We start from the raw sequence: 13,122 nt of genomic DNA on the forward strand, positions 1-13,122 counted from the left end.
AGCTCCTCCAAATGACACACTTGATTACAATTTATAACAAATTACTAAAAGTTATTCTGTTATTATGCCTCCTTTGTGTATATCCATATACCGTATAAGCTGGCGTGTTTAAATAAAAATACTAAAAAGTACGACGACACGACGCTGGTGCATTGCTCATAGGTTGAGTGCAGATCGACGATTGCGCGGGAAAGGGGAAACAGTGGCTTCAATTTTTTGACGTCATGCTTCCTCTTGTTCTCAATGCAACCTCCTTGAGAAAAGCTCAGCTGCCATTCTCCCGCCCATTTCCACAGCGGCCCAATCTCCCTCTTTTCCTTAGTTCTCTCCCCTTCCTTATCAGAGGGCAGACCCTTCTACTACTAGTCCAGCCCCTGGCACCGTTCTGACCAATCAGCATTAAAAGGGGTAGGGCCAAGAACACGACTGCGGTTAACACTGAAGCTCCGCCCTTTCCATTCTGATGTCATCAGTCTGTTCCAAGGAAGAGGTCGAGCGGAGGAGTCCTGTCTTGTTTTACCCTTAATTTACAGATTAAAACGTCCATCAACAAATCTCAGCTTCTGCCCTTTTGTCCCTTCTCCCACTCAGCTTCTCTCCCCATTCATTTCGAATCCTGCAAACTACAAAAGCAGAGGGGAAAATGCCTGCAGGAACTTCTGCTCAGGTAGGGGGATTGTCCCCAACTTCTTCTTATTTTGGTGCAAACACTGCTAGCAGACTTGGAGCTAGGGACTGGGACTGTGGGACCCTCCTACAAAGGGAGATTAGAAGTTGTGTGTCATGTTCTGGGTAACTGGTTTCTAGTTGCTGTAATCACTTTGTAGCAGTATCTGCAAATTTTACACATACACAGAAATCTCTACCTCTGCTCTGCTGAGTTATGTGATTTGTAGAAGGTACATACATTTGTAGAAAATAAACTTAGGGGGTCTTTTACTTAGGCGTGCTGGCATTTAGCGCTTGTTAAAAATAGGCGCACGCTAAAGATACCAATGTATTCCTATGGGCGTCTTTAGAGTTTAGCTTGCGCTTATTTTTCTCCGAGGACAAGCAGGCTGCTTGTTCTCACTGATGGGTGACGTCCACGGCAGCCCCTCCAATCGGAACACTTTCTAGCAAAGTCCTTTGCTAGTCCTCGCGCGCCGATGTGCACCGCGCATGCGCGGCCGTCTTCCCGCCCGAACCGGCTCGTGCCGGCCAGTCTTCTTTTGTCCGCGCTCGGTACGGTCGTGTTTCGCCGTTCGCGCCCCGGAAAGTTGACCTCGCGCGTCGTTCTTCGACTTTATCTTTAAAAAAAAAAAGAAGAAGAAAAGGTGTCGGGAGGAGGCCTCCTGGTTTTCTCCCTTCCCGTACTTCGAGTTTTTTGCCCCGGTAAGTTTTCTTTCATCGTCGGGGTAGGCCCTATTTAGGCCTCGGTCGAAGTTTTTCTTCTCCCTATTTTTTGTGGTGCCATCTTCACCATTTCGAGTTTTGATCTTGCCGGCGCGATTTTTCCGCCCATGACATCGAAGTCTTCCAGCGGCTTCAAGAAGTGCACCCAGTGCGCACGGGTAATCTCGCTCACTGACAGGCACGCGTCGTGTCTTCAGTGTCTGGGGGCTGGGCACCGCCCTCAGGCCTGTAGTCTGTGTTCCCTTTTACAAAAGCGGACTCAGGTAGCGAGGTTAGCCCAGTGGAACATTTTGTTCTCGGGCTCTTCGTCGGCATCGGCACTGGGGGTATCGAGTGCATTGACGTCGTCGGCGCCCGGACCTTCGTCCTCGCCCCCGATTGCATCGAGTGCATCGAGGCATCGGCCCTCTGCATCAGGGCGACATCGAAAGTCGGCGTCGGTGGTATCGAGACCTCGTCTGCTGATGTCGTCGGACGGTGGTGCTTCGTCTGGAGTGCAGGTGAGGGCTGTCCATTCCCCTGCTGGTGGCGGTGAGCCTTCGGGTGGGTCTCCCCCTACCCTGAGGGCTCCTGCGGTACAGCCCCCCCGAGACCGACCCTCTTCGGCCTCGGCCCCGAGGAAGAGACGGCTGGATTCTACGTCCTCGTCGGTGCCGGGAAGCTCCGGTGACGTGCTTCACTCCAAAAAATCGAAGAAGCATCGACACCGGTCCCCTTCCCGTGTCGGCACCAAGAGCTCTGGGTCGCCGAGGGAGTCGGCACCCAGCAGGCATCGGCACCGAGAGGACCGCTCACCCTCTGTCCAAGAGGTGTCGATGCGCTCCACTCTGGACAGCCCGGAACAGCCTCCACGCCCGGAACAGACTCTGACATCGACGCCTGCATCGGCTTCCATGCCTTTTTCCACAGCCGCTCTGAACGAGAGTCTCCGGGCCGTTCTCCCAGAGATCCTGGGAGAGCTGTTGCACCCTACCCCTCCGGTACCTGGGGTGCTTGCGCCACCGGTACCGTCGAGCGAGGCGCCGGCTGGCCCATTGCCCGGGGTGAGGTCTCCGACATCGGTGCCGCGTGCGGTACCGACTGCGGTAGCCTCCCAGGAAGGCTCCTACGTCGGCGGAGGGAGCTTCGCCGGTGCGGACGAGGGAGTCTACCTCTCGACGCTCCCACCGTGGCCGAGGTTCCACGGAGTCGAGCCGGGCACGGCTGCAGACACAGGTCCGTGAACTTGTGTCTGACACCGATGGTGAGGCCTCGTGGGAAGAAGAGGAAGACATCAGATATTTCTCTGACGAGGAGTCTGGATGAAGGTCTTCCTTCTGATCCCACTCCCTCCCCTGAAAGGCAGCTTTCTCCTCCCGAGAGTCTGTCTTTCGCTTCCTTTGTCCGGGAGATGTCTACGGCCATCCCCTTCCCGGTGGTTGTGGAGGACGAGCCCAGGGCTGAAATGTTTGAGCTCCTGGACTATCCTTCTCCACCTAAGGAAGCGTCCACAGTACCCATGCATCATGTCCTAAAAAAGACATTGCTGGCGAACTGGACCAAGCCGCTAACTAATCCCCACATTCCCAAGAAGATCGAGTCCCAGTACCGGATCCATGGGGACCCAGAGCTGATGCGCACTCAGTTGCTTCATGACTCTGGAGTTGTGGATTTGGCCCTAAAGAAGGCCAAGAGTTCTAGGGAGTATGCTTCTGCGCCCCCGGGCAAGGACTCTAGAACCTTGGACTCCTTTGGGAGGAAGGCCTACCATTCTTCTATGCTCGTGGCCAAAATTCAGTCGTACCAGCTCTACACGAGCATACACATGCGGAACAATGTGCGGCAGTTGGCGGGCTTGGTGGACAAGCTCCCCCCTGAGCAAGCCAGGCCTTTTCAGGAGGTGGTCAGGCAGCTGAAGGCGTGCAGAAAATTCCTGGCCAGAGGGGTGTATGACACCTTTGATGTTGCGTCCAGGGCCGCCGCTCAAGGTGTGGTGATGCGCAGACTCTCATGGCTGCGTGCCTCCGACCTGGAGAATAGAATCCAGCAGCGGATTGCGGACTCGCCTTGCCGTGCGGATAACATTTTTGGAGAGAAAGTCGAACAGGTGGTAGAGCAGCTCCACCAGTGGGACACCGCATTCGACAAGTTCTCCCGCCGGCAGCCTTCAGCCTCTACCTCTACAGGTAGAAGATTTTTTGGGGGAAGGAAGACTGTTCCCTACTCTTCTGGCAAGCGTAGGTACAATCCTCCTTCTCGACAGCCTGCGGCCCAGGCTAAGCCCCAGCGCGCTCGCTCTCGTCAGCAGCGTGCGCCTCAGCAAGGCCCCTCGGCTCCCCAGCAAAAGCAAGGGACGAGCTTTTGACTGGCTCCAGCAGAGCATAGCCGACATCCAAGTGTCAGTGCCGGGCGACCTGCCAGTCGGGGGGAGGTTGAAAGCTTTTCACCTAAGGTGGCCTCTCATAACCTCCGATCAGTGGGTTCTCCAAATAGTCCGGCAAGGATACACCCTCAATTTGGCCTCAAAACCTCCAAATTGTCCACCGGGAGCTCAGTCTTACAGCTTCCAGCACAAGCAGGTACTTGCAGAGGAACTCTCCGCCCTTCTCAGCGCCAATGCTGTCAAGCCTGTGCCATCCGGGCAGGAAGGGCTGGGATTCTATTCCAGGTACTTCCTTGTGGAAAAGAGAACGGGGGATGCGTCCCATCCTAGACCTAAGGGCCCTGAACAAATATCTGGTCAAAGAAAAGTTCAGGATGCTTTCCCTGGGCACCCTTCTTCCCATGATTCAGGAAAACGATTGGCTATGCTCTCTGGACTTGAAGGACGCCTACACGCACATCCCGATACTGCCAGCTCACAGACAGTATCTGCGATTTCAGCTGGGCACACGTCACTTCCAGTACTGTGTGCTACCCTTTGGGCTCGCCTCTGCGCCCAGAGTGTTCACAAAGTGCTTAGCTGTAGTAGCAGCGGCACTTCGCAGGCTGGGGGTTCACGTGTTCCCATATCTTGACGATTGGCTGGTGAAGAACACATCCGAGGCAGGAGCCCTGCAGTCCATGCAGATGACTATTCGCCTCCTGGAGCTACTGGGGTTTGTGATAAATTATCCAAAGTCCCATCTTCTCCCAGTGCAGAAACTCGAATTCATAGGAGCTCTGCTGGATTCTCAGAGGGCTCGCGCCTATCTCCCAGAGTCGAGAGCCAACAACTTGTTGTCCCTCGTCTCGCGGGTGCGAGCATCCCAGCAGATCACAGCTCGGCAGATGTTAAGATTGCTGGGCCACATGGCCTCCACAGTTCATGTGACTCCCATGGCCCGCCTTCACATGAGATCTGCTCAATGGACCCTAGCTTCCCAGTGGTTTCAGGCTGCTGGGGATCTAGAAGACGTGATCCACCTGTCCACGAGTTTTCTCAAATCCCTGTATTGGTGGACGATTTGGTCCAATTTGACTCTGGGGGACGTCCTTTCCAAATTCCTCAGCCACAAAAAGTGCTGACCACGGATGCGTCTCTCCTGGGGTGGGGAGCTCATGTCGATGGGCTTCACACCCAAGGAAGCTGGTCCCTCCAGGAACGCGATCTGCAGATCAATCTTCTGGAGTTACGAGCGATCTGGAACGCTCTGAAGGCTTTCAGAGATCGGCTGTCCCACCAAATTATCCAAATTCAGACGGACAACCAGGTTGCCATGTATTACGTCAACAAGCAGGGGGGCACCGGATCTCGCCCCCCTGTGTCAGGAAGCCGTCAGCATGTGGCTCTGGGCTCGCCGTCACGGCATGGTGCTCCAAGCCACATATCTGGCAGGTGTAAACAACAGTCTGGCCAACAGGTTGAGCAGGATTATGCAACCTCACGAGTGGTCGCTCAATTCCCGTGTAGTGCGACAGATCTTCCAGGTGTGGGGCACCCCCTTGGTGGATCTCTTCGCATCTCGAGCCAACCACAAAGGCCCTCAGTTCTGTTCCAGGCTTCAGGCCCACGGCAGACTGGCATCGGATGCCTTCCTCCTGGACTGGGGGGAGGGTCTGCTGTATGCTTATCCTCCCTACCTCTGGTGGGGAAGACTTTGTTGAAACTCAAGCAAGACCGAGGCACCATGATTCTGATTGCTCCTTTTTGGCCGCGTCAGATCTGGTTCCCTCTTCTTCTGGAGTTGTCCTCCGAAGAACCGTGGAGATTGGAGTGTTTTCCGACCCTCATCACACAGGACGAAGGGGCGCTTCTGCATCCCAACCTCCGGTCCCTGGCTCTCATGGCCTGGATGTTGAGAGCGTAGACTTTGCCTCTTTGGGTCTGTCAGAGGGTGTCTCCCGCATCTTGCTTGCTTCCAGGAAAGATTCCACTAAGAGGAGTTACTTCTTTCAGTGGAGGAGGTTTGCCGTCTGGTGTGACAGCAAGGCCCTAGATCCTCGCTCTTGTCCTACACAGACCCTGCTTGAATACCTTCTGCACTTGTCTGAGTCTGGTCTCAGGACTAACTCCGTAAGGGTTCACATTAGTGCAATCAGTGCATACCATTACCGTGTGGAAGGTAAGCCGATCTCAGGACAGCCTTTAGTTGTTCGCTTCATGAGAGGTTTGCTTTTGTCAAAGCCCCCTGTCAAGCCTCCTACAGTGTCATGGGATCTCAATGTCGTTCTCACCCAGCTGAAGAAACCTCCTTTTGAGCCACTGAATTCCTGCCATCTGAAGTACTTGACCTGGAAGGTCATTTTCTTGGTGGCAGTTACTTCAACTCGTAGAGTCAGTGAGCTTCAGGCCCTGGTAGCCCAGGCCCCTTACACCAAATTTCATCATAACAGAGTAGTCCTCCGCACTCACCCTAAGTTCTTGCCAAAGGTTGTGTCGGAGTTCCATCTGAACCAGTCAATTGTCTTGCCAACATTCTTTCCCCGTCCTCATTCCTGCCCCTGCTGAACGTCAGCTGCACACATTGGACTGCAAGAGAGCATTGGCCTTCTATCTGGAGCGGACACAGCCCCAACAGACAGTCCGCCCAATTGTTTGTTTCTTTTGATCCCAACAGGAGGGGAGTGGCTGTGGGAAAACGCACCATATCCAATTGGCTAGCAGATTGCATTTCCTTCACTTACGCCAGGCTGGGCTGGCTCTTGAGGGTCATGTCACGGCTCATAATGTTAGAGCCATGGCAGCGTCGGTAGCCCACTTGAAGTCAGCCACTATTGAAGAGATTTGCAAAGCTGCGACGTGGTCATCTGTCCACACATTCACATCTCATTACTGCCTGCAGCAGGATACCCGACGCGACAGTCGGTTCGGGCAGTCAGTGCTTCAGAATCTGTTCGGGGTTTAGAATCCAACTCCACCCCGCTAGGCCCATGTTTGTTCTGTTCCAGGCTGCACTCTCAGTTAGTTGGTAAATTTTTTAGGTCAATCTCAGTTATGTCCTCGCCATTGCGAGGCCCAATTGACCATGGTTGTTGTTTTGAGTGAGCCTGGGGGCTAGGGATACCCCATCAGTGAGAACAAGCAGCCTGCTTGTCCTCGGAGAAAGCGAATGCTACATACCTGTAGAAGGTATTCTCCGAGGACAGCAGGCTGATTGTTCTCACCAACCCGCCCGCCTCCCCTTTGGAGTTGTGTCTTCCCTTCTCTTTGTCTTGCTACATATGAGACTGGCCGGCACGAGCCGGTTCGGGCGGGAAGACGGCCGCGCGTGCGCATCGGCGCGCGAGGACTAGCAAAGGACTTTGCTAGAAAGTGTTCCGATTGGAGGGGCTGCCGTGAACGTCACCCATCAGTGAGAACAATCAGCCTGCTGTCCTCGGAGAATACCTTCTACAGGTATGTAGCATTCGCTTTAACGTACGCTAAAAACGCAAGTGCACCTATGTTAAAGAACCCCTTATTTCCCTCACACAGGATCAGTAAAATTGGTCTCTTTATTAGAGATGCATAATATACATCTTCTTGCAACAAGGAGGGAAGACAGGAAGACTCTCGCCTTCCAAGTCTCCCTGAAGATTGACAGTCTACTGCTTACATTTAAACCCCTTAAACATATATGAGGTAATTGACATCTATACAGAATTCCATGGAGTCAGCATGTCATACTTTTTAGAAAGCTGAGTTTAAGCAAGTATGCTAAAAGTCTAAAGTGTAAGGTCAATGGAAAACCTATTACATAGCATTTCTCAACTACCTTTAATAATAGACTAACATTTATTACCTGTTTTTCTACAGAATATGCTTCACCTTTCTAAAAGAAGATATCTACTACTACTACTACTACTTAACATTTCTAGAGCGCTACTAGGGTTATGCAGCGCTGTACAGTTTAACAAAAAAGGACAGTCCCTGCTCAAAAGAGCTTACAATCTAAAGGACGAAATGTCAAGTTGGGGCAGTCTAGATTTCATGAATAGAGGTATAGTGGTTAGGTGCCAAAGGCGAGATTGAAGAGGTGGGCTTTAAGCAAGGATTTGAAGATGGGCAGGGAGGGGGCCTGGTGTATGGGCTCAGGGAGTTTATTCCAGCATGGGGTGAGGCGAGGCAGAAAGGGCGGAGCCTGGAGTTGGCGGTGGTGGTGAAGAGTACTGAAGGAGGGATTTGTCTTGAGAGCGGAGGTTACGGGTAGGAATGTAAGGGGAGATGAGGGTAGAGAGGTAAGGAGGGACTGCAGATCGAGTGCATTTGTAGGTTAGTAGGAGAAGCTTGAACTGTATGCGGTACTTGATCGGAAGCCAGTCAAGTGACTTGAGGGGAGGGTGATGTGAGTATATCGGTCCAGGCGGAAGATAAGACGTGCAGCAGAGTTCTGAACGGACTGAAGGGGGGGATAGATGGCAAAGTGGGAGGCCAGTGAGGAGTAGGTTGCAGTAGTCAAGGCGAGAGGTAATGAGAGAGTGGATGAGAGTTCAGGTGGTGTGCTCAGAGAGGAAGGGCGAATTTTGCTAATGTTGTAGAGGAAGAAGCGACAGGTCTTGGCTATCTGCTGGATATGCACAGAGAAGGAGAGGGAGGAGTCGAAGATGACTCCGAGGTTGCGGGCAGATGAGACAGGGACGATGAGGGTGTTACCAACTGAGATAGAGAGTGGAGGGAGAGAAGAAGTGGGTTTGGGTGGGAAGACAATAAGCTCGGTCTTATATCTATCACAGATATTGGTCAGTTTCAGACCTTATTTTAACTTCTCTTATCTGAAGGCCTTTTGTCAATATAGATAGAGGTCTACAGTTCACATCTACTTACTGGCCTTTTCCTAGGTTAGCTAAGCCAGCATTTTGTCAGTAGCTCACTTAAGACAATTTCTTGCATTTCTGTTAAAAACATAAGTTAACGTTCTCAGTTCCACAGATTCTAAATGATTAGGCACGTAGCTGACTTTTTCCTGCCCCTTTGAGCACCGGCATTGGGAGATCCTGATGGATGCGATGCAGAAGATGCCGAGTGTGTTTCTGCTTTGTATTTCAGAAGCGGATCACATTTGAGGACATCGCTGTCTCTTTCTCCCAGGAGGAGTGGGAGTATTTAGACGAAGAGCAGAAGGAGCTTTACAGGGAGGTGATGAAGGAGAATTATCAGACTCTGATCTCATTGGGTAAGGGATAACTTTACATTTTATTATCAGTGTTTGGGCATCATTATAAAGCGAAAAAGTAAACGGAGAAAGAGCAAGAAAATCACACAGAAAATTAAATATAATAATGCTCAAAAATAGAATTATGTAGAAGCACTGTTGCACTTTCCACCCTCTAGACATTCCCTAGTTCTTTGTAAGAACAGGACCGATGGGAGGAGCAGACACTCGAACCTGCATCGCAGCTGGATGACATCAATGTGAGTCTCATAGATAAGGGTGCCTGCTCCTGAGGCATCACACCAAAGGGGCGTGCAGGTCATGCCCCCTTGTGCACCCCCTTCATGCGCAACTTTGCATAATTTTGTGTGACTTTGCTTTTTGATAAGTTTTTATTATATTGCAAGGTGAGGTAAGAGTTAAGCGATTATTTTTGTTGAGTTTATGAATTATATTATGTTTAAGATGAATTGGATTATGTTATGTATGTTGGGTTTTATTTTTGCAAAAAACAAAAAAGGAGGTGAAAACCCTCACGAAACCGTGGGATATATAAAAAAAAGTGAGGAGAGTGGATGAGGATACCAACAATTATGTATTTATTCACTTGAAAAATAAAAAATTAAAAGATAACAATGTACATAAAAATGACCCGACACGGCCGTGTTTCGGCCCAATGGCCTGCCTCAGGGGTCTTTGTAACCTCAGATGATGTAACATGGAATGTGTACTCCAAGGGAAATAACGAGACAAAATCCTCTCAGGTCTCCTCTCTTCAAAGGATATATATGAAATATATATTAAAAACAGAACGACTTGTAATACTCCTCTCCATAGAGATGTCTACAATTGTGAAATTTTGCCCATGGGTCATGGGTTGTCCCAATACTGGTATATTCCTGTTATATCTCTGTTAATAGAGAGTCTTACAACTGTGCTGGTAAGGGATAATTTGATTAATCATATTCTATGAATAGAGAAATTCCTACGCAAATGCAGTAATCAAGCGCAGACCATAGTGTTTCACGGATCAATACAACCGTCTTTTTCAAGACCTTTTTTATTGTTATTGTCTCAAGATCTCTACTTTCCAATTGCAACGCAAGATTATATTTTATATCATCAGTCCATGAGTTTTGTAATTAACCAAGGTTATAAGACTCCTGATGCAGGCCACCAGGCCGAAACACAACGTTGTGTCGAGTCATTTTTAAAGAAAACATTAATAAATTTTGTTTATTTGATTATTAAAGATTTTGTCTGGTTTTAGTCTTTGGATAAGTCTGGTTCACATTCCCACTCCTATTTTTTGTTTGCTACTCCGTGGGATCTATTGAGTTCTCCACGTACGTGGATTCTCTCTACACTTATGAATAAAGCAACAAAATAGAGGGAGATGACAACACAGCACAAACAGCATGCCAAAGAAAGCTTAGTCATTCACAAGAAGGGGTAGAGGAAGCAAAATTTATTGAAAACCTGGCACAGCCCGTGTTTTGGCAAAATGCCTTTGTCAGGGGCAGCAGTGAAATTCAATTCTTTATCACTGAATATCTTTTGTGCAGATCTCCAATGCAGGTATTTCACTGACCTTCAAGCCACATTGTGTCTTCAATAAATTTTGCTTCCTCTACCTCTTCTTGTGGCTGAGTATGCTTTCTTTGGTGTGCTACAACGAAATCTACCAGAACCTCTTCCTCCAAGGGGACACCTCACTTCGTTCACCCCTTCCCCCTCCTCAACAACTACCCCAAATAACTTCTTAGGCTCATTTGCAGAGGTCTTAAGTCAGAACATAAGAGTAGTCATACTGGGTCAGACCAATGGTCCATCTAGCTCAGTATCCTGCTTCCAGCATTAACCAATCCAGGTCACAAGTACCTGAAAGAAACCCAATTAGTAGCGCCATCCCATGCTACCAATCCTGGGGAAACAGTGGCTTCCCCCATGTCATCTCAATGGGCAATCCTCGACCCATCGGCAAAAATAAAACCCAACATGTGCCTCTAGGAATTGGTAGAGGCTGACAAATGTGCAAACCAATAGGGAGATAATATCAAGAAACAGTTATTCAGAATATTCATATCAGTGCCAAGGAGGTTGGTGTTAATGGAATCCTGGAACTTGCGAGACTTAAGAAAGAAGTGGCGGGCTGTACTAACAGATGGATGATCTGGAAAACGAGGCGCGCCAAAATAATATCCGAGTGGTGGGTCTTCCGGAGACTTTGAAGGAAAAAGACCTTAAGCAGTTGCTAGAAAATAGTTTACCGACCAGCTGCTGCGTGATTCGTCGTTTGGGGCCTATCCAGATAGAGCGTTGTGCACCAAGTAGGAAGGCACGTGGAAGGTGCAGCTCGACCTCGCATTGTGGTGGCTCAGATTTTGAATTTTGCACATAAAGAACAAATTCTGCAGAAATATAGAATGAAGCAAGACTTACAGTTCCAAAACTACCAAGTGCTCTTGTTTAAGGATTATTCGGCTCTTGTGGCGCAACTTCGCAAAGGCTACTCAGAGATCTGTAGAGTATTGGTGGAGAAACAATTAAGATTTACCTTGCAGTTCCCTGCTCGACTCCGTGTGGTCAAGGATGGCAAAATATACATTTTTTAATCCAGTGAGGTGGCTAAGTTGCAAGTGCAGCAGTGGTTTCCGAACTGATCTAATCATTTATTTTATTTGTTTGTTAAATTTGTATCCCACATTTTCCCACCGATTTGCAGGCTCAATGTGGCTTACATAGCACCGGAGAAGCGTTTGCTGACTCCGGTGTGAACAAATACAAGTGATTTTGTGGTAGATAAAGTTCATGTGACACATCCACATTAGGGAATCGTACAGCGGTAGAGTGTATTAGGTCCATTATGTACTTTAGTTCGTTGTGTTACCAAGATCAGGCATTTAAGTTGGATCGGTAGGGTATGCCTTTTTAAACAGGTTAGTTTTTAGAGCTTTCCGGAAGTTTAGCTGGTCGTGCATCGTTTTTAAGGCTTTGGTAATGCGTTCCACAGTTGTGTGCTGATGTAGGAAAAACTGGATGCGTCAGTTGATTTGTATTTAAGGCCTTTGCAGCTTGGATAGTGCAGATTTAGATATGTTCGTGTTGATTTGGATGTGTTTCTAGTTGGTAGGTCGATTAAGTCTGTCATGTATCCCGGGGCTTCCCCATGGATAATTTTGTTAACCAGTGTCGCGTCTCACGCGCCTACCTGCTCCCCTCCCGCCGCGGGGGGGGCGGGAGTCAGTGGCCACGGCGCGGGAGGACGGCCGACCAACCGCTGCAGGGGGACCGGTGCCGCCGTAGACCGGCGGCCCGGGTCGGGATCGGCGGCCGGCAACGGCGACCGCCGGCCCCGCTGGAAGGAGAGCCGGGAAAAGACCCGCGCCGCCCAAAATGGCGGCGCTAGAACACGGGGCCGATGCCCTCTCCGCCTCGGTGTCGAGGGCTCTGGAGCTCCGCCTCCCCCACTCCGATTGGAGGACCAGGAGATAGCTCCGCCTGGAGTTCAAGCAGGGACTATCAGAAGAGGCCCTGCCGACTCCCAAGGTCGGATTGGAGGAACTCGCCGTTGGGGGCGGGAAGGCGCGATATTTAACTCCGGGGCTGTGCAGTCATCGGCGCTTCCGGTTTTTTGTTTTCGAAGCTGGCACAGTGGGTTCGTGTGTCTTGCTAGCCGCCCTTGCTAGCTGCCATTCAGAGACTGTGCTTATCTTTCTCAAGGATTGCTAGCCGCCCTTGCTAGCTGCCATTCAGAGACTGTGCTTATCTTTCTCAAGATTGCTAGCCGCCCTTGCTAGCTGTCATCAGAGACTGTGCTAATCTCCTCCCGGATTGCTAGCCGCCCTTGCTAGCCGCCATCCAGAGACCGAGCTGAGATTACCACGGAGTGCTGGCCGGCTTTTGCTAGCCGTCCATCCATTGACTGTGTTTGCTGACTACCAGCCAGGTCAGCCGTCACCCCGCGGTTCCAGCAGTCCTGCTGGCCGCCTGCAGTTGGGGGCTCAACCCTTGGTGAACGGCGGCCGCCGCGGGTGAAGATTCGGGGTGCACGGCTGTCCTCTGAGGTCTTTCAGGGCCTTAGGGAACCTAAGGGCTCACCCACAGTAGAGACAGGACAGGAACCGGAAGCCATGAGCTCGCCTACGCAGCCTGATCTACGGGACCTGGCTAAGGTACTTCAGCAGCAGCAGGA

At 50.4% G+C, this 13,122-nt stretch overlaps 1 protein-coding gene across 1 annotated transcript in view; it reads left to right on the top strand.

The window, feature by feature from the left end:
- The first annotated feature begins 559 nt into the window (after window positions 1-559).
- LOC115463363 (oocyte zinc finger protein XlCOF6-like) overlaps window positions 560-13,122 on the top strand; it is a 33,452-nt gene continuing 20,889 nt past the window's right edge. The window contains exons 1-2 of the mRNA XM_030193793.1: window positions 560-667; window positions 8,822-8,948. Of these exons, the coding sequence (XP_030049653.1) occupies window positions 644-667; window positions 8,822-8,948 (151 nt within the window). The 5' untranslated portion in view covers window positions 560-643. The remainder of the gene's footprint in view (window positions 668-8,821; window positions 8,949-13,122) is intronic.

Source organism: Microcaecilia unicolor, chromosome 1 (assembly GCF_901765095.1).
Source record: "Microcaecilia unicolor chromosome 1, aMicUni1.1, whole genome shotgun sequence".
NCBI classification, from domain to species: domain Eukaryota; kingdom Metazoa; phylum Chordata; class Amphibia; order Gymnophiona; family Siphonopidae; genus Microcaecilia; species Microcaecilia unicolor.